Source organism: Ambystoma mexicanum, chromosome 7p, assembly GCF_040938575.1.
Source record: "Ambystoma mexicanum isolate Mex_15411 chromosome 7p, UKY_AmexF1_1, whole genome shotgun sequence".
NCBI classification, from domain to species: domain Eukaryota; kingdom Metazoa; phylum Chordata; class Amphibia; order Caudata; family Ambystomatidae; genus Ambystoma; species Ambystoma mexicanum.
This window is the reverse complement of record NC_090939.1, coordinates 889,021,785-889,043,572: the sequence shown is the minus strand read 5'-3', so window position 1 is coordinate 889,043,572 and position 21,788 is coordinate 889,021,785. Positions and strand designations below refer to the sequence as shown.

Here is a 21,788-nt window from a genome sequence, read left to right as displayed (position 1 = left end):
TTTGACAAGTGGACGAGATTTGTAATTTGGTGCCAGTCTAACAAATAAACCCCATAGAATGTACTCCATCACACATTATAACTTATATGCTCCACTTGTTAGGCTCAGGGTTAGTATTCAAATCCATAAAGGTCCACCTGGCGGCTTTATCAGCATACACCACCTCTCAGAGTAATCTATCTTGGTGGAAAATTCCAGTCATTAAGGCATTCATGGAGGGGGTAAAGAGACTCCACCCTCCAATTTTTAACCCACCGCCAAGCTGGGATCTCAATGTTGTAGTCAAATCTTAAACACCTGACATACAAGACTGCCTTCTTATTGGCTATTACTTCCATAAAACAAGTTAGTGAATTGCAAGCATTGGCAGTGCAGGACCCTTTCTTTATTATTCATGAAGACAAATTGGTCTTATGTGCACATCCGAGGTTCTCTCCTAAATTAATTTCCAAATTCTACATGAACCAATCCATTGAGCTACCGGCTTTCTTTCAGAATCCAACTAGCTCAGCTGAGGTAAAACTCCACACTCGATATGAGGAGGGCGGTCCTTTTCTATGCAAACAAGACCAGACCGATTAGAAAAACAGACCAACTGTTTGTCTCCGTAGCACCAGGCAGAGAAGGAGACCCCATTTCCAAAAATGCCATCTCCAGATGGATAGTTAGATGCATACAACTATGCTATTCATTATCAAACAAAACACTGCCTTTCACACCAAGAGCTCACTCCACAAGGGGCACAGGATTTACTCTGGCCTTCATCGCAAATGTCCCCTTAGACAGCACTTACAAAGCAGCTACATAGAACTCAGTACACACTTTCACTCCGCACTACTGCATAGACACCCATTCCAAAGCAGATACACAGGCGAGACAAGAGGTTCTAAAACATCTACTTGCCGCTGCTCCTTTTCACAACCCACCGTCTTCTCCTAACACTGCTCGCTAATCTATGTATAGCATGTGATCTAAGCAGATTCCACAAGACTCAGAAGGGATACATTACTCACCGTAATCATATTTCTGATGCTTCTATCTGCTTAGATTCACATGCGCCCACCCTTCGTTCCCTGGGCGAAGGTGCATAGATGTAATATGAACTTCTCTGATATTTATCTGCTTGGATACACCTGTACTGGCGATACACTTCATACTACCTCATGTCAGAAACAAAACAATCTGAGGGACCTCGACGCGTGAAGGACCATGGGTACAGTGGACGTCACACTAGGGATAGTATTACTGGCACGCCCTGTCGACATCCCTTTTCGAGTTTCGAAAACAACTGGAATACTCTGCAACTTCCACTAGATGTCGGCCTATGCATAGCATGTGAATCTAAGCAGATACAAGCATCAGAAATACGATTACAGTGAGTAATGTATCCCATATATATAATCCTGGCATTATCACCTCTATGCCAAGAGTAGTAATTACAAATCTTATGACAATCCGTGTATTCATTAAGATTAATAAAAGACATGTTCCTATTATTCATGAACATGGACCATGACATGGCTCCATTTTTCGTGGTACAGGATATATCAAGGGTTACAGAGGGATTATTAAAACAAACCACATTGAAATCTCCCAACACATAAACTGTCATTTATCGTCATTAGTCCAGTGAGATAGGATCAAATGTATATATGTTTGTATCGCCCCAATAATATCACCTCCTGGAGGATCATATATGTTGACCACCTGCAACTGTATCTGCTTATCCTGAGCCAGGTCAGTAATAAATGTTGATTTTGGATTCTTATTTTGCCATTGAGGTAGGTACTCAGTTGAAATAAGATGGGCTCTTACTCCCGTAATCAAACCACCACAGGGCCTGCCAACAGATTTTCTTTTACGGCAAGTCTCTGTGAAAGTGCAAATTCATCTACATGGCAAGTATCAATAAGCCATGTCTACTGCAGGCAAAATATATCAGAACTCAACAAGAAGTTATATCCTTTATCGTATTAGAAAAATCTATAACCCCTTGAGTTCCAGGACAACATTTGTATGTCTCCTAAAGCCACACACCAGTTTACGTTAGACTTCAATTCATATTAAACAAGGATCCCTTTTGAGCCTCCTGATGTAGAGCAAGTTTAAAGGCCTCTAATTCGGATTCCAATTGTAGAATACTCTTACCGAGATCGGTTTGAACAATTTCCCAATTAATCACATTATTTAATTGCCAAGCAGAATCAGCTATGAGGTGAGTCTTAATTGTTTGTATTGACATGACTTCATAGCCATTGATTTTAAGTAATTTGGCTTGTAATAATATAGTCCACAAATATTTGAAAAATAGCCCAGTTGTCAGTTTCTAAATCAGGAAGCTGATCAGAAATAATATCCCTAGTCGAAATAACTGCCAGCTGATGGACATTTTGCCTAATCTCAAGAACATGTGATCTAATTATGCAGGAACAAAGGTTTGTTGCACATGGTTCAAGCATTTTTAATTTTGAAACATCCCATTTATTTTGCTTAACCCTTTGTCCAGAGTGGCCATCGTTTAAGTCAGCTTGTTGGAACTTTTCAACTTCCCTAACACAGATAAATCTTGAATAGTATCAAAACAAGGATTACATATATCTGGTTGTTTATCACCCTGTTTTGTAATGGGAAAGAGTACTTGCCTTTAATTAGCCAATGGTCCATAGAACTAATAGTTTTCTTTTTCAATTTAGTTTTTGTCGATAATTGGACAGTTTCAATATTAGAATTAGGAACCAATAAAGCATCCACATTCAAATTAGGCAGAGGTTTTATTGTGCATCCATCTAGATCGTTCTGTACATTAGGTTTGGGGGTATGTAAAATACTGATTAATTCCCCTTCTGAATTCATGCCACTATTGAACATAATTTCAACAATCTTAACAGTAACAAACAGTAAAATTTTGGTCAGTGGCAATTTTTTTACAAAGTGCAAGTAGTGCTTTACATGTGGCTGATAGTGCGATCACTTCATTGTGAAGAGAGTTGGAGGTATTAAATACGTCAATTGAGTCTATATCTCTACAATTGTCCTGACCAATTCTTTACAACACAGGTGATTTTGACAGTCTGTTCTCATCAGAATTGACAATGTTGCCTTGAGCCGAGGAAAACAGATTTGTGCCAGACATGTTCTTGTATACAACATCTAGTTTAAATATCCATTAAACCTTAAACTTTTAGTCAATGTGGTAAATGGTCAGACCCTTGCTCAAGGGCGATTGCCATTACACCAATCACAGGAGTCACAGCCTCTTTCACATCTTCAAGACCACAATTAAAACATTCAGAACCTGACTTTCCAGCCAGTGCAAGCGCTGTTCCTAAACAAACAAAACTGAAATGGTTGCATATAGAAACCCTGCAAAACATGCCCCTGTAGTGGTAGTCCAGATAGGTATTTAACTTTTGTATGTTGTGCTTCTTGCATGGTTCCTCCAACTTCTAAGCACTGTGATTCTTGTTATCTCAGTTGATAGTTTACAGATCTCTGAAGGTTGTAAAGCTAACTCTGTCCAGACAATATTTGACCATGAGATTAGATATCGATTTTAGCATTGAGTCCTTACTTCTCTGCGCTATTGTACCATAACATTGGTGTACCACTAAGTAGTACTGGTCTCAGAAAAGGACTTTCATTAATCATCAAAAGACAATTCTGCTAACAAACCTCAAAACACACAACACAGGTCATGTTTGCTTTACTGTGTAATTGGCCAGGGATTTGTGGCTTTAAAATTAAAATACATACAGATCTGATCAAACCCCCAGACCTCTGTAGACAAATAATGAAAGCCTTATTGATGATCTAACCTACTGTAATATTAACATCACTTTCTGCAACATGCTTTAGGAAGTGAACCACCTTTAATTGGTATAGAATCTGTTGTTCTAAGGTTGAATTCCTTCTAATTATGGTTTACTGAATTCCTCCTATGCAGAGCTTTTCTGATAAGTTGGCATACATATTTGGATAAGTCGCTATCAATTAGTTTGATCTGTCAAGAGCTTTGACTGATGAGATAATTAACTGTTCCTAATCTATGTGGGTGGTGCCCCCACTGCTTGATCACTGAGGTACATTCTCGTATTGTCACAAAGTGGACATTCGGAACCAAGAAGTACGCCAAGACCAGATACTCAAAGGTAAACAATTTTATTAGGGTCTATGTACAGGGGTGGGCCAACTTAAATATAAACAGGATCTTTCCCAACTAAATAAAAAAAATATATCATTGCCTCCTTCCTCCAGTGTCTTTTGCAATGGCTTTCCCATTGTCAGGAGGAGAGTTCAAGCTTTCAAGCCTCAGCTAATGTACCAAAGCCTCAGAAGAGTTATCTCACTCCCTGTCCAGTATGTTGTAAACCCTCCTTCTGCTACTCTGAGACTAGTTGTGGGCGTTCCAGGGTCCTGTGCCCCAAGACTAAACCAATCCTTGATGTACGGCAGGACTTTCGGGGTTGCTTAGAGATTGCTTTGGGGTCATTGAGGAGAGAGGCAAAAGGACCACTCTGTACTAGACTTACGTCCCAACATTGTTCTTTCCACCACCTCTCTACTACCACTATGCTCCCTGACCCCCGCTGGAACCCCCCACCCCCTCCTTACCCCCTAAGCACTCACTGTTAGAGCTGCCTAGAGCCTGACCTGGCCATCTGGAATCTCCTACATCTAGATGACTAGCCTATTTCTGGATCCTTGCCTCTCTTTTCAATATCTTAATAAACTCAATCTCTTTCTCTATTGCTTTCTTCTTTCTCTTCCAATACTCATCAACCCTTAGACAATCTTCTTCTCTACTCTTCTGAAGATGCATCATTCTTAGTCTCCTCACTTTCGCCTACCCCCTTCTCCTGCTGATTTATCAAAGTCGCCTTACTACCACCTTGTCCCCTTCCAATCCACTCCAGGTATTACTTCCTCTGGTCCAGCCTTCTAATATTACTCCATCCTTCATCTCCAGTCCAGGTTTTATTTCCTCCCTCGGTCTGCCTGCTCTTGTCCCTTCCTGCTAATCCACCCCTGGTTTTACTTCCTCGGTTGGTATTGTTCCTACTTCTGTCTTTAACTCCATTCCTGATTTTGCTTCCTCCCTCCGGTCTTCCATTTCTGCTACTGACTTCCAAGTTACACCTGGTTTTGCTTTCTACCTCTTTCCTTCCTTTCTCCCACCTTTTAGATCTCACCACTTTCTTCTCTTCTGTGAAGATCACCTCTTTCCATCTTCAGCTCCCCTCTCTAGCGCACTCTCATCTCCAAAGTTTATGTGGCACCTCGCCTCTGCAGCAATCTTCCCCTCTCGAAACAAGAGCCACCTGCTCCTGTCACCACTCAAAACCGGGCTGCTTAGCTTGTATAGCAACATGCCCCCTCCTCCTGATTTGAATAAGGGCTGATAGCCTGCAGCTGTGAGCCTAAAGGGTGTGAGGGTTGGGATTGGCTTGGCTCTCTCACTTCCTGATACTCTGATTGAGGCTTAGAGGATTGGCTGACTCTATAGGAATCCTAGTGGCCATTTTGAAACTCTTTGTGCAGGGAGAAGCTTAAGTCTTCTCCTGTGAACAACATCATGCTGTGCTGCTGTTGGGAAGGCAAGTGGGTTAGGGGTTCTGTAGGGCTGTTTAGGTTTCTCCCAGCGTCGTCGTGTCCTTGAAAGGTTTTGCTATGGCCTCTTGTTCCTCGATGGGATAATTTAACATCCCTGACCCATTCCAGGTTTTCTGGTTGGGAGAGGAGGGCATTGTAGGAGATGGAGTACCTGAGGGTGGTTTGACTGCTTGATTTCGATATTTGGGTCGTGTGACAGGTTTTCTGGTGTCTTCCCTGTCTTAAGTGAAAGGACTGGGTGTTTTTCCAGGTTTACTGTCTCCCTAGCCCCCAATTTTGCTTTTCGGATCCAGTCAGAATGTTGCTTCTGTTTCTGATGGGTATTGGGGGAAATGTATTTTTCCATTACTGGTTTGTCCCGGTACCCAGCTCCCTGAGTCTCTTGACTCATGGCCACTAGACGAAAGTCCTGGAAGGGGACTTCATCATAGTATGTTTGTGACAGGAATTTGGACTGATGAGGCCAATGATGTTCTATGTGCATTGCTGAGTGTCCTTCATTTTCCTCTTCAATGTGTTGGTATTGCACTACTCCATCCCATGCAGTTCCTTCTCTATTCAAGTGGAATCTGTACTATTGAGAAGCACAACGTTCCTGTTCTATGTTCAGGAAAGCATGATCTGACGTCCATTGAATGCCTTGTTTTATATTAGGAATGGTGTGGGCACTGTGGAAGCGTATGTTGCACCTCTTGTATGGTGCGCTTCTACTGCAGAGATACATTCCTTATCTGTCCTCTGTGTGGGAATCGTTTACCCTTACTTTACTTACACTGAACCAATGCACCTGTTCTACTTGATGGAAGCTTATTTGGGAGTCACAGAAAGTGCAGGAAGGCTGGGGCACACTTAAGGAGACATTGAATATGGTGGGTCTTTGGTTGCCTGATCTCAAATCATAATCAGTGGCCAAATTATCCTTTGCGTATGCTGCTAGTAGTCTACAACCACAGGCCCAGTACATCCACAGGCTCACCAACCTTAGGCAGGGAAAAAGACACACAACATCCTTGTGTCCTTTTATGCAGAAACCGTAAGGCAGGCATGCTGAAATTCATATGGCAGAATAGCTAATGTAGCCATGCTCAGTGCTCCACAAATAACTTGGTCTGCCAAGATGTCTATCCCCATGAATCTTTGTGGAGGAAAAAAATGACGTCCTTCAAGTATTGTTGGACCCGCCCACCCTTTGCAGGTGCTGTATCCGTAGAATTTATCAGTGTAGATGACCTTTTTCCTGAATGCGCCATTTATTTCACACACAAGAAGTTAATTTTCTGCCATTTATGCTCTTTGGTGCACAAGGCTGAAAAATGACCTTAAGTGTTTCTATCACAATTTCCCGAAGGCCCCCAACAGCTCGTAAATGACTTAATTGCTTTCAAATCTCAGAGGCATCTCTCTGTAGATTAGTTTCTTTGTGTAAATTGTCATCTGCAATGGCTCAACATCATTGGGAAGAAGATTAAAGTTACTCCCTGACAGATGCCGGATGAAAGTCTGCAACTGTACTTGTCAAAGTCTCATTCGGATGCAAACACCTACCTACAAATTAAAGGTGAGCTCCGTTTGTCAGTTGGTTTATTTTAAGCTAACCATTTTGCGTAATGTACTTTTTTGCCTGAGAATTTGGTGATATCTTCTATTGTTTCTGTTCTATTGTTTCTGGGACTCTTCATTATGGTAATTCTTTGTATTTGGCTCAACCTGTATATCTTTTACACCGCCTTAAAATCCAACAGAACACTGCAGCTAGAGCTGCCACTGGTGCACCCTTTCGGTTTTTGTTTCTACCATTCTTGTTCTTTTCATTGGCTGCCTGTTTCAAAGCACGTTTAATTCAAAGCACTATGTATTGTGCACCGCACCTTTTATCGCACTGGCCCTGAGTACTTGAAAGTTAAGTTGTGTCCCTATCTTTCCTCTCGCCCCTTGCGCTCTGCCTCCTCACTCTGTATTCCGGTTCCATGTTTTCAACGTTCTAGGACTGGGGTCCACGCCTTTTCGGTTGTGGCCGCTCAGCTCTGGAATTCTATTCTTCTTGCTCTCCGTGCCACTCAGGACCATCTCGCATTTCATCGCGCTCTAAAGCTTTATTTTAGATTCTGCTGCTTTTTTCTCTCCAGTTTTCTGTCAGCACGATGATGCCCTTGTCGGCAAAGGTGCGCTTCATAAAAAATGCTTAACGTAACACTAACAGACAGAAACACCCTTTACCACTCATTAACACACTTGTTTATCTCACAAAGGTCCAGACTTTGCACGATATGTACAATTGTGTTTAGCTTATGTTTTACAGAAATACATGGCTGCTGACTTGGAAACATGTATAGCCTCAAATGTTTGGTTTTATATTTGCAATAAAATACTTTTTTTGTGTCCTTAGGGCTTCATGTGTTTCCAACCTTTGTGATATATGAGCTTACAGTCTTATTGTTCCTGACATTGTCAGTGGTTATAATGAAGGTATTTATTTTTTCACACTTTATATGTTTAAAATAAGTGTTTCAGAAAACAAATTGTATGCAATTTTTACTAAATATCACCACTGTTTATTTTAATGTTTTTCTAAAAATGTGTATTGATGCTATACTTATTTTGTGTGTCTCACTCTAGCCCCATGCTAGAAAATATACAATATTGCATTATAAACTATTTAAGTACGCCCGCACCCTGTCCTCCCCCACCCGATGATGGCAGAGGCCTAAAAATAGGATTTGCTGATGGATTCACCCATATACACCACCTCACATTAGGGTGTATATATGCACCATAAGGGCTCTGAAAAGGTTAAAAGATGCAAATAAGATCTAATACAAAGGAAAATGTGAGTTTAATATGCATTTGTAATGGGACAGATATTTTGCCTTGTGCATCTAGTTAGTTGCCTGCAGAAGAATCCTTTGAAAACACATTTATAAAGTCCAAAGATCCAATATTCTATTCATGGGCTAATTAGGACCATGGAGATTGTGTATTAAATTACTGTAGAGTTTGGGCATCATTGTTTCATATAAGATGTCCAGAATGCAAACCCACCTATCCCAGATAATGAACAACATGTGTTAAAGAATAGTCCTAATTTCAATACTAGAGAATAACCCTCCTCTGTGAGGTGTGCCAAGTTGTATGTTCCATTCTAAACCCAACTGTGTCGAAAATTATTCCTAACTGCGACGGAGAACAAGCCCATCTGTGTCCTACAATAAACAATCTCAGATAAACCTTTAATGTGCATCCTTGTGTATTAGGTCAGGAGGAGGACACAGACTCTGATTAGACATTCCACTCATTATTTTATTAAAGAATAAGGTAAGGCCTGTCTCTTCCTATTTTACAAGGCTTCCCTACCTAACAAAAGTAGCAAGGTGCGTGTCAGTGAATGTCTATAAATGAAGAACTGTCAAACTCTAACCCTACCACTAGTTCTAACAACTTAAAAGAAGGCTTGCCTTCTCATGAGGTTTTCTGACTTGACTTTCAATCACTCTTCAATAAGCGATCTTCAGATAATCTCTTGTAGTCCCTCTTATCAGTTCATATAGTATGTGCTTCTTTTCCTTATAATGATTGATCCTTCTCTCTTTCCCTTGGCTACTTCGCTAACAGTTACTGTTCCCCTCAGGAATATCCTTGAAACTTCCATTCTCAAGTTTCTGTAGCACCTTCCTAACATTTCTCTTGTATGATTGGCTATTGTCTGCCTTTTGGACCTTCTTGGTCTAACTGATAACTCTGTTAGCTACTTTCCAGTATACTTGTCTTTCAGACTTCCTTTTGCTACTTGTGTTGTGTTTTCTCTTTCTTGACTGTATTGAATAGTCTCATTTACTCTTAAGATATATTTATTCTCGTGACACCGATAAGTAGGAGAACCCAATAATGATTTCCATCCACTCTGCTTATATCTTTATCCTTGTGACTCTGATGAGTAGGAACATTCCAGTAATGATTTGTATTCCCTCTTCTTATGGCTTTGCTCTCATGACTTGGACGAGTATGAGCAATCTAATAATAACTTTCATTCACTCTTATTATTTGTTTACTTTTGTGACTGGGACGAGTAGAAAAGTTCCAGTAATGGTTTACAATCTGCTGTTATCACTGCTACCTTACGTGGCGAGGGTTACCGTCACTGGGTACCTCCCATTCTCGGGATCTCCTTCCTTTCCTCCGTTACTGGTGTCTCGCCAATCTTGATTGGTCTCTCATTGCTTCTTTCTGACAGGCGGTTTGGTACTTTGGGTTTCCACTCTTCCCGAACTTGCCGTATGGAAATAGTCTTGTGGTTGTTATTTGGACTCCTGGTCCACCACGGGGTCCCCGTGGTTATGCCACCACTCGGTGCTTCTCTCGCTGGTCTCTTCAGGATGCTATACGTCCATACTCCAGTAGGTGGTCTGGCATGGATTCACATGCTCATGAGTATTCCCCGTCGTCAGGCTGGGAATCCTCGGTAAAAAAGAAAGCTGTTTCGCTTTAACCTGAAAACTGCTTGATTCCTCTATAACCAACCACTGCCCTTTAGGTCATACTGTCCCATCCAATGACAGTCTGCCTAAGCACCACTCCTGGTGCCATCTCCAGAATTTTTTTGTTTTAATAGTTTTCCTTAGATCCTTTCATCGTTGGCTACCGCAGCAGGGCTCGGTTCTCTATGAAAATCGAGTTCCATTGTCTGCGAGAAATGTACCCTGAAGAATGTTTCGTTGTGGATCTGCACCTCAAGTGCCTGTATTGTCTGCACCCGTACCACAATGAAGATGGATGTGAGATTTTCCGTGGGTTACCGGTGAGGACGAAGCAGGATCGCTGTTGCAGGTTGGAGAAGACCTCTGGCTTGGGCCCCAAGCACAGTCATGCCTTCTCAAGTTCCAGCGAGTTCTATGTGCATGCTTCCTTTGAGGATGCCTCTTCCCAGGGGGATCTAAAAGAAGGCGAAGCACCACAGAGCTGATCCCACAAAGGTCGCAACTGCTGCGGGATCTGGTTTGGAAAGGGCCTACTCCCCGTCACCATCTACGGTGAGCCTGGCTGTTGGTGGGGGTGCCTTTGGCAAGGATGCCCCTGACGCCCTCCAAACATAAATCCTCTTCCAAGGACAAATCCTCGAAGGTGAGGCCTGCTGGAGACCAGTCGACAACTTCATCGTCTTCGTCCATTGCGATAAAGATCCCGTCACCGACACTATCCTCTACCAGGACCACTACCTCAATGACGACTGCTTCGTCGTCAAAGACACCTACCTCATTGTCGGCCCCTTCGTCAATGGCCATGACACTGTCGCAACATTGTCTACAACCACCTCGTCGACTACGACCACTATTACTTTGTCAGCAAAAGCGACGATGACCGTTGTTTCCACGGTCACAACTACTGCGACAATTAGGGTGGCTATGCCTCTGCTAAATCTAAATGTCTTCTCTGCCAAGGGTCTGAAGATAATTAAACACTGTTCTTGGTATCTTGGCAGTAAGAGACTGGAACATGTGGACTCGCTTAGGTACTTGGGCTACAATCTGAGCAATCTGTCCTCTGGTGTTATCTGGAAATAAAGCCTACAGGGCAGGCCTGCCCCCCTGACCTCCCAAATTCAATGTCTATACAGAAATGTGTGCACATTTTCTGTGTTGCCATTTCAACATTTCTATCTGGCTAATATGGAACATTATATCTAACTATATTATTAGGCATGAACTTTGCCTCACCTCGCTTAAGGCCCGCGATACCTGGCGTATGCTGGCTACCTGTTCTAAGATCCTTTGTCCACCGTCTACCAGCCTCTACATGGATCTGTCCAGCATAACTAAAGAAGCCACAGTCCCATCCGTTAATCTCTTTACTAAAAGAATGCAGGATTCTCCGATGCATATTGGTGGAATGGAAGAGGAACTAGTTCATCAACCCGGTTATGTAAAGGCCAAATTGTACAAATTAGACTGGGTGGAAACAGTTAATGCTATTCATTTGTACACAACATATACTGAAAATGCAAAATGTATACACAAAATTGAATGTATTCCCCATTACCTGCAGAGGTTGCCCTGTGATAGTTTGCGAGGTCCGTCTACGTTTTCACCTAAACGAGTTCCACTCTAAAGAACGTATCCTCCATTGGAAAGGGCAACAGTCTCTACTCCATAACATCCACTGGAGTTTTTTTGACAGTATGATCAACCAGGAAACCCTTAAACATTGGATTACTTCTTGTCCGTACTTAGAGGAAGATAGAGAAAGATGTTTTAAACAAAATGCTCCAAGGGAATATGATTTATCTATTGATCTTTTTTGGTCTCGGTTAATGTGGAGCCATAATGTATCGCTTATTTTATCGTTGCATCAATTTTTACTTTGTATTTCTGTTTTTATACATTGAGAATTGTCTATTTCTTGTTTTATTATGTACTTTTGGATAGATGTGTTTCTATGTGTAAGGTTGCTTTGGTTACCAATATCATAATTAAAAAAAAAAAAAGTTAACTTTTCCTTCTTTTTTTTTTACACTGCTGTTTGTGTTGAAACTAGGAATTTTCCCTCTTTTTCAGGAAAGTCGAACCTTGGTGTTTTTACATTGCTCCCCCCTCCCTGTCTTCCGTCCGCACTGCTCCTGCGTTCCCCTGTGAGTGGTTGCTTGTTGCCTCCTGTGTGCCTCATTCTGTGTGAACCTTCCCCTCTATTGTCCCCTTTGGTGCTCTGCTTGGGCTGTGCTTCTTTCCTCCCTCACGCTCCCTTCTTGCCTCCTTACACCCTCTACGGTGCTCTCAATCTCTCCCATCTTCTTAAACTGCAACTCTATCTCCTATCCTATCCCTCTCACTGACTTTAATAGGAAAAAGTTCAAAAGGGATATCATGGTCTCCAACCCTGCCCACCCTATCGCTGATACCCACATCAGCGCCTCCTCCAGACTGACCCTAACCGACGTCCTCTTTATCGTTCCCTCTCCAGACTTATGGACCCCTCATATGGTCTTGGTGCTCTCTCCTATCTCTTCCTTGTCCATCAATGGTGGCACTCGGTGGGAGGTCCTCCTGGGCTCCTTCCACTCCTCCAAGACCATCACTAATGTCTATCTGAATGACACTGTCTTGGTCCAGGGCCCTGAGCCCAATCTCCTCCTTTTCGATGGCTGTCTCCCACCTCTTATCAACTTCCTTACTTCTCCCGCTACACCTACTAGCACCTCTCTGACTCCTTTGCTACCCCCTCCTTCTTCTGCCACCTTTCTGGCACCTTCCTCTTCCTCTCTGTGTACTTTACCTCCTGCTACCACCTCTGCCCACTCTATGGCCCCTCTACCACCTCTGCTGGGTGTACCTTAACCCTGTACCCCACCCAGAAGTCTTTCAAATGTGGCAACCTGCGCCACGTCACTACTCTAAACTCTTGCTCTGCGGACAAACACTCCTGACATCTTCCACCTCCTTGAAGAACTTGACCTGGATGTCCTCGCTCTCACCGAAACATGGTCCACGGCCAGCTGTCGCACGTTTTGACACTCTCCTCCCTGATGGCTACAAGATCCTCTCCGAGCCCAGAACCTACCGACCCGGAGGTGTAGTAACTCTGATATTTACATCATTCCTACTCAGGCCTACTCCTCCTCTGAATGCCTTGTCTGCAGGCTCTCTATTTCCCCTGGACTCTCTCTGACTGTGGCCACCATCTACAGGGCACCTGGCCAGGATGTCCTCTCAGAATGGGCTTATCTCTCTTCTCTCATTTCCTCTATCTCTCAACTTCTCCTCCTCTGAAACCTCAACATCCACCTGGATGCTTCTAATCCCTCCTCTGGGCTCAAAGCCCACCCCAGCACTGCCCCTTAACTTCTCGATCATTCGGCCCAAGTAGCATTTGTCAGTGGATGCCTTTGCCTCTACTTTCTCTCCTCCTCCTCCTCCTCCTCCTCCTCCTCCTGCGGCTGACTCACACTCTGACACAGACCTCTCTAACCTGCAAATTTCTATCTCCCACACTCTGGACATCCTTGCTCCCGTCATAAGAATCCATCTGAAGCCTACCTCGAAGTGCAGCTCTTGGTAGGACTCTGACATCACTGCACTGAAACACAAGTGCAGGGTGGCTGAGAGGAAGTGGAGGGCTTCAGGCACATCCCCTGATTAACTGGCTGGCCGGCCGGCTCCAAAGGCAATACAGAGACTGTCCTGTCCAAGAAGAGAGCCCACATCCACGCTTGCGTCTCTGCGGCCTCTAACAACACGGCCAAACTCTTTAAAATCTGCAAGGTGCTGGCCAATCCTTCCGCAGTCTCCACCTCTCCTGTTCCCTCCCAGGTCCTCTGTACAGCTCAGGCTTCTCACTTCACCACTAAAACTCAGGACATCCTGTCCTCACTCTCCTCTTTCTCTCCCTCTCTCGCGCCCCCCCCCGGCCTCTCTCCCTCTCCTCCTCCTCCTCCTTTCTCCTCTTTCTTTCTGACAACACCTGATAAGGTTTCTAGACAAGTCCGATTTATGAAAGTGTCATCCAAACAAGTGCTCCCTGTTCCTCCAGAACCAGCAAGGCCGATTTCTGCAATCACTCCTTCGCCACTGGATCTTTCCACTATCCCCTCTAGCACTCCCTTGTGCAACACCTCCTTAAAAAGCCTTCTGCCGACCCTACCTGTCTGGCAAACTATCACCCGCTCTCTATCACTCCTTTCCTGGGAAAATTCCTAGAAAAGCTGGCCATCTCCCAGCTTACTCTCCACACTGATTCTGTTGGTTGTGTCCATGGCCTTCTGTCTGGCTTCAGAGCAGCCAGAGGCACAGAATCTGCACCCGTGAAGATCTGCTCTCTAATTTTGACTCCAGCCTTCCTTCTGTCCTCATCCTCCTTGACCTTTCCTCTGCTTTTGACAAGGTAAATTGCGCCATACTGATCAGTCGACTCCATGAGAACCTGGGCATCACAGATCAGGCCCTGGAGTGGTTGACCACCTTCCTCCTGGGCCAACCCTCCCTGGTCCAAATTGGATATTTTCTCTCCACCAACTGTCTCTCCACGTATGGTGTTCCCCAGGGCTCTATCCTCTCACCCTGGCTCTTCAATGTATACTTGGCCCCTTTGGCCCGCCTGATCTCTTCCTTCTCCTCTAACTTTCAGTGTTAAGCAGATGACACTAAGCTCTCTTTAAGGCTCCCCTCGGCCTCCTCTCATCTCTCGCTCATTCCTGACTGTCTTTCCGCGATACAGGATTGTTACGCTTCCAACAATCTCTGCCTTAATGCCAGTGAGACGGAGATCCTTCTCATTGGGATCTCTGCTTGCACTTTCCCTCTCTTACTTTGGCCGCCCTCCTTGGGCTCCCTTCCTTCGCCTTCTTGTGAGGCAAAAAACCTTGGTGTCATCTTTGACTCCATTCTCTCCTTCTCTCCTCACATCAAGGACCTTGCCAAGAAGACCTTATTCCAGCTGCACCTCCTCAGAGGTATTCTTCCTTTTCTCACTTTCCCCCAGAAGCTCACTGTCTCCAGAGCCCTTGTTCTCTCTATGTTGAACTACTTCAGCCTCTTTCTCAATCTGCCTTCCTCTACTCTCTGCCCTCTGCAACAAATACAGAACAGGACTGCAAGACTTATCCTTGACCTCCAGCCCAGGGGCCGTATCTCTCCAGCCCTGAAATATCTCTACTAGCTCCCGTTGGCTGCAAGGATCAAGTTCAAGACCCTCTGCATAGTCCATAAGGCTTTATGGGCCTGGGGCCCGCACTACATCCAACTCTTCCAAAATACCTTCCTTCTCGCGCCCTTCACTCAGCTACCTCCAACTCTCTGAGGGTCAGATGCTTCTCCAGGCAAAGAGTGGTAGATCTCTCTCTCTCTCTCTCTCTTCTGCAGGTGCGTAAAGGAGGACGGGAAGGATATTTGCTAACCAGTCTGTCCCAGGTATTGGCTAGTAATTTTGTTATTGCGCTCACGTACATATGCTGGGGCCTGTCCGCATGCAGCAACCAGAGAACATCCTTTAGGTCGTGTTTGACCACTGCCCCGTCCCTTCCCACCTACACCGTCACATCACGACTCGCTGACCATTCCCTTATTATCAGGATTTGCACCGCCTCAAAGTCTAATTGGAAATGTGGGAGTGCCATGCCGCCCTCTCTATGTGGGGCTTTTAAGTGGGTTAAGCCAATCCTGGATCTCTTGCCCTCCCAGATGAAGTGGCCTGTTAGTTTGCACAGTTCTCTAAAGAAACTCTGAGGGACAGCCACAGGGAGGGCCTGGAACAGGTAAAGAAGCCGGTGGAGGGTAACCCTCTTTACTGCTCTAAATACCTTGAGCGAGTTCATTTTTTTATAGATGCCAGCAGGTAGTTGCCCGCATACCAACACTCGAGGGTCGCAAAATAAAACAAAACAATGTTTGATCCTTTTGGGGCTTCGGTTAAAGGGTGTGGATGCCTTCAAAGCTGTGGCTTCCTGCCCTCGCACCGTCCGGTTAAGCAGCTCCGATTTTTGCTAGCTTGGTTTTTAGACCCGAGACTGCCCGGAATGCCGACAAGACTCCTACACTGCCCCCAGTGATAACCTAGGGTCTGCTAGTGTAAGCAGCATGTCGTCCGCATACGCCACCACTGTGTGTTGCTTTCCCCCAATCTGGATCCCTCTAATCGCGTCAGAGTCATGGAAGGTCTTGAGCAGCGGCCCCAGATAGTGCGTATAGTAGGGGTGAAAGAGGACATCACTGTTTAGTTTAGTGCCTCTACTTAAGGGAAATGCCTCTGAGAGGTAGCCATTAATGAGAAGACATGCAGTGGGGGAGTTGAAGTTGGCTCAGACCATCTTAGTAAAATGGCCTCCCAGACCCATTTTGATAATTGCCTTGAACTAAAAAGACCACTCTACCCGGACAAATTCTTTCTCAGCGTCGAGGGAGAGTAGGACTGCCATGGTTGAAGTTTTGTGCTCCTTTTCCACCAAGTGGGCTATGCGTGTGATATTGTCAAAAATGTGTCACCCCTGTATAAACCCTGACTGGATCAAGGCCGGGAGGTACCTCTCCAGTCTGTTGGCAAGAACGTTCGTATATATGTTTGCATCTGCATTATTCAAGACTGTGGGCCTCTATGAGCTACATTTTGTGTGGTCCTTCTCAGGTTTTGGGATAAGTGTAATCTTGGCCTTGTGGAGAATCCGACGAGATTCCCCAGAGGAACCTGTTCTGGGACCCTTCTCAAGTGGCCAGGGGAAGGCAGGCGCTCTCTGATCCCGACCCTGGGGGTGGTACACTGGGGGTGGATCACATGGAGGGGGTGGGGGATCAGACCAGGAAGACTGGGAGGGACCCCTTCTTACCTTTCCCTGTAACCCCACCCTTCTGTTGGTTCTTTGGCAATTTAATGAAGTAGAAAAAACACATTTCTCTACAGTGGACTGCATGTCCCAGAATCCCTCAGGGGCAGTGAAGTAGAGGAGGGCTGAGGAAGCCTGCAGGAGCCAAGGATAGGCAGGCAGGCCTAAAAGCTTTTGTCAAGGTCAGGCAATTAGTCCTAACGATCTGTACCTGAAGCCAATTAACCAACCTGAGGGGCATAAAAGGCTGCAGCAGGGAGGAGCAGTAGAATGAAGCTGGAGCAAGAGCTGGAAGGTCAGCAAAAGAAGTACAGCAAAAGGATGGCACTTCACAAGGAAGTGTGACCCCCAGAAGTGATACAATAGCAGAAGAAGGGCAGATTTTACCTGCAGGCTCTGAGTTGGTTCTGTGCTCACAAACCCTTTTTTGGCTGTGGCAGCATTGGAAGAGACTAGGAAAAACAGGCAGTCTGTCCAGGTGCGCCTAATTGCTGTGAATACACAGCTGAAGTTGTGCATCCACCCAAGGCCTGTGTGCAGAAGGAAGCCGAGAGAAGCTGGAGAGTAGAAGTCTCTCCATTAATGAGTCTGCACTGGTGACACCCGTGCAGCAGAGGGGTGTGGGTCCCAAGCATGCCTGTAGCAGTAGCAGCAGAAAGAAATCAAGCCAAGAAGCAGAAACAGCCCGCAGCCGCTGTGATTGAGAAGTTGGTAAAGGCTCCGTACTCCAAATCATCAGGAATACCTTGACGGTAACTGTAGTCAGCTTAATTTATCCTTGCCTTCACACAATAGCAAGTAAAAGTTGTTTGCAGAAGTGGGAAGTCCTTCTAATAAGGGAATTGTAACACACGCTTATATTAACAAAGCTGAAGTACCCTCGTATAGAGAAAGCATCACTTTTCCCAATTGTTAGATGTAATTTGGTGCTGAGCGGTCGCATGGCTCCTATTAAAGAGAACATTGCTGGTAAACTTCATGAAGCAGAACTTGACATTTTCCAAAATGTTACAAGCACATTTTAACATCTCAAAAGGTCGCACATGAAATAGTGTTTCCCCATTACCTAGGAAGCATAACGCGGACTGAAAGGAGGGAATGCACAACTTTTAAAGTGGTGGTTCATGATCAAAATGAAATTGCATGTGTCTAATTTTGTTTCTATTAAGAAACCTGCTTCTTATAACATACGAAAAAGGATGTAAAAGTTGTAGACGTGGCTGAAGTGGAACAAATGACAAGTATTACCCAAGCCAGTAGACCAAACCGTGTTGAAGTGAAAACAACTCATTTAAGAACTAAACACCATTGTTCTAGAGTCGTTGAAGCTGTTGTAACCCCAGCGCTCTCTGATACAAGGGTGACAAGGTTATCCCAGGTTGCAAGAGTGGCACTAGAGCTTCTGGGTAACAACTGGAGGAAAAAGTGTATATGAAGCTAGGGAAGGGAGCTTGGTACTAGTTAAAAAAAAACAACTCATTTACAATCTGTATAGCTGGGACTGTTCAAGTTGAGAATAAATAGTCTGGAAGCTTACTACAGATTTTGTGGTAGCTGCAAGATAGAAAGGCAAGGCAAAGAGGCTGCCCTTTCTTGCCATACAAGAGAGAAGAGTGCCTTGCCAACCTGTGGAGGTCGAAGAGTCTTTTTGAAGTTGCCTACAATTCTAAGTCGCATCAGTAGAACTGTGGTTGTCAATATTTTTGTCAGAACTGTATCAGTTGAATGTAGTAGAAGCAGAAGTCAACTATGGGCCAAGGGAGCCTGCTCATACGGTAGCCTTTGCAGAAGAGCAAACCCTAAGAAGAAGCAACCTGACAATCTGTATTTAAAAGAGGCTGCAGAAGTTACAAGAAGAATTGTGACAGCTTCTTTGAGCGCTTCCTCCTTCTCATGCTTTGCCCTCAGAAGTTCGGTGCTCCTCAAGGACATAGTAAAGGAGGTGATTCTGCAGGTGGTACCTCCCTGGCCTCCTTCTCTGGGCCCTCCACCTGTTCTTCCTGGACTACCGGTGCCCGTGCCTGTCCTACCCCCGGTCCACGACTTATCGGTTGCTCAGACCCCTCCACCACCTCCTGTACTGCAACACCTCCCCCTCAGCAGCCGTTGGACTCATCTTTGACTCGGAACCTATGGTAGACCCCGCTGGCACCTGTGTCCCAGGGCTGGACTCCCCTGTGACTGTAAAAAGGGTGGGTGGGGGGGGCGCTGATGACGACGCTCAGGGCGATGATATCTGTTAAGACCTTTCATTACCGCCTTCAGGGCCTTGCAGAGTTCTTGGGGGTCACTCTCCCTGAGCAAGCCCCTCAGCAGTCAGGAGAGCTACCGGAAGTTGTGGGCAAGCGCACCACGATCCGGTCTGGCATCCCTCTCCAGAAGGATGTCCTACAGGTGTCCAGAACGGTCTGGGAGAAGCCCAGGGCCAGCGTCCGTATGAAAAACAAGTTGAACAGCAGGTGTAGGCTGACGGACGGGGAGCCAATCCTCCTGGCCTCCCATCTTCAGCTGCATTTTTCGGTGGTGGCTGCTGGCTTCCCTCTATTCTAAACCATCAAATGGCAGTTATGCCCGTCTCTGGAACTGGTCTTTCGAAGGGTGTGTTGGAACACTACCGTGCAGCAGGTGCTCCCCACGCCTGAAAGGCTTATGTCCCTCCTTGGCACGGTGGTTCCAGCACATTCTGGGCCTGATGGCCTCCTGCATGCTCACTTTACAGCAGCTCACCTCAAGATAAGGCGAGCCTCCTGCGTGCTCCCTGTACAGCAGGCTCGCCTCAAGATGAGGCGCCTCCAGCTCCACTTGGCGGCCAATTGGGATGAGGAGACGGGTCTCAGTCGGACAGGACCGCAGTACCAACCGCTCCTGCTACCCGATCTTTGCTGGTGGCTGATGGAGGGCAATGTCTCAGTGGGAGCCCCTTCACCCTTCCACAGCCTCCCCTGGTGGCAACGACTGACTCCTCCCTCTCGGGTTGGGGGCTACTCTGGAGGGCTATGCGATTCATGGAGTATGGTCCAGGAAGGAAGCCTTGCATATCAATTTGCTTGAGCTCAGGGCAGTGGGCCTGGCCTACAAGGCGTTCTTGCCCTTCATCAGGGACAGGTCTGTTCTGGTCAGGACGGACAATTCTACTGCTCAAAGAGTATTACTGTTGATATTAACAGAATAACGATGAGTTATGAGAATCTGTCATCCCTGGACAATAATACAATTGGAGTTCCACTTCTTAGCTGCGTTTAAGAGTGTTGACAATTGTTTGAAGATAGAATGTTTGGGCAAAATGATGGCCTCTCACAAAACATGGAGAGACAAATACACCAATATTAGTCCCATGAGCATTAGAGGTACATTTAAAACATGGCTAAAAAAGAGGACAAAGGAAGCCAGTCTTGAAGCAAATATTGTAAATCTTGCGACTCTTAGGAATAATGGCACTTATTTAAGTACCAATTCAATCGTAAACCTCCTCCAACATATATCAAAGCGTATCAGTGTCTGAAAATTATACGCCAGTATCTGTTAATGAAATTTAATTGTAGTGAAACCTGGCAGCTGAGGGGTGCTTTCTTAGGTGTTCTGAGAGCTGTCGGTGGTGTCGCTTATGTGGGAACCTGGTACTGGAAACAATTAAGCATTTATTAGTGGAGTGCGAAAGCCTGAATGGATTTAGAATATCTTATTTAAATTTGTATGATAATAAATTCAATTGTGCTAATTTATCACAGTGTTGGGATTTTTTTATGGAAGGACAGGATATGAATTTTATGGAAATTCATTGAAATCTTAAATCAATTATCTGAAGGTGTGTTGTAAATGTACGCTGAGATAACTAAATTGAATTAAGGGAATGAACTGTGTAGATATTTCAGTCTCCGTAAAACCGCTGGCTTTTTTTTTTGTTATTTTCTTTGCTGTATTTTAGCTATTTATATTTGTTGTAATAATGTTTTTAACTTCTTGTCTAATGTCTTGATATTGTATATACAAAACCAATTGGTTATATGTATATTAATTAAATAATAAATAAATAATACTACAATGTTTTACCTGAACACACAGGGTGGCACCCATTCCCCCCACCATCCCCCCCGCCCCCTAACCTCTGCATGGAGGCGTTTTCGATCTGGGAATGGGCCCTGACAGAGGGGATTTGGATTTCAGCAGTCCACCTCCCGGGAGACAGCAATACAGAAGCTGGCAAGTTGAGTGCTTGGGGTTCAACACCTACGAGTGGGAATTGCACAACGACTCCTTGTTGCCCCTGTTCCAGCATTGGGGGGTTCATGGACCTACATTTGTTTGCACCTCCTTGGAATGCCAAGTGCCCCCAGTTTGCTTCATGGGCTGGTCGGGGTCGAGGGTCACTGGGAGACGCCTTCTAGATCTGTTGGCACGGCCACAGGTGTTATGCGTTCCTGCCCATCCCTCTGCTCCGACGGACAGTCGCAAGTTCCGGGCCTCCGTGTGTTGCAGCCTCATCCTGGTTTACCCAACTGGCCTTCGAGACCCAGGTTTTCGGATCTGCTTCAGTTGTGCTTTTAGTATCCCATCCATCTTCTGATCCCCACAGGGGCTTCCTGACACTGCAGGTTGGCAAACTGGCCCCGACAGCCTGGTTCCTGATCAGCTGAGGCTTCAGCATGCTCCCTTTTCAGATGACAACTGGGACATCATTCAGCAGGCCATGAGGCCCTCTACTCAGTCCCAGTAAAAGCGCAATTGGACTAGGTTTTGCCATTGGGCTTGGGACAAGGGTTTAGACCCTGCCGCCTGTCCTCTGGATGACGTACTGGCCTTTTTAGCACACCTGAATCTTTCTGGAGTGCACGTATTTGGCAGCCATCAGGGCTTACAAGAATTCCCCATTGAATGTGTTTAC

The 21,788-nt window shown here is 45.2% G+C and overlaps 1 protein-coding gene across 3 annotated transcripts in view; it reads left to right on the top strand.

Moving 5' to 3' along the window:
- Nucleotides 1–21,788, top strand: part of TMCO3 (transmembrane and coiled-coil domains 3) — a 1,285,122-nt gene that overhangs the window by 990,974 nt on the left and 272,360 nt on the right. For 2 of the 3 annotated variants that reach the window (XM_069637136.1, XM_069637137.1), the window contains exon 11: nucleotides 7,997–8,076. The exons of the other annotated variant lie outside the window; for it this stretch is intronic. In XM_069637136.1, the coding sequence (XP_069493237.1) occupies nucleotides 7,997–8,076 (80 nt within the window). The remainder of the gene's footprint in view (nucleotides 1–7,996; nucleotides 8,077–21,788) is intronic. 3 annotated transcript variants of the gene reach the window in all.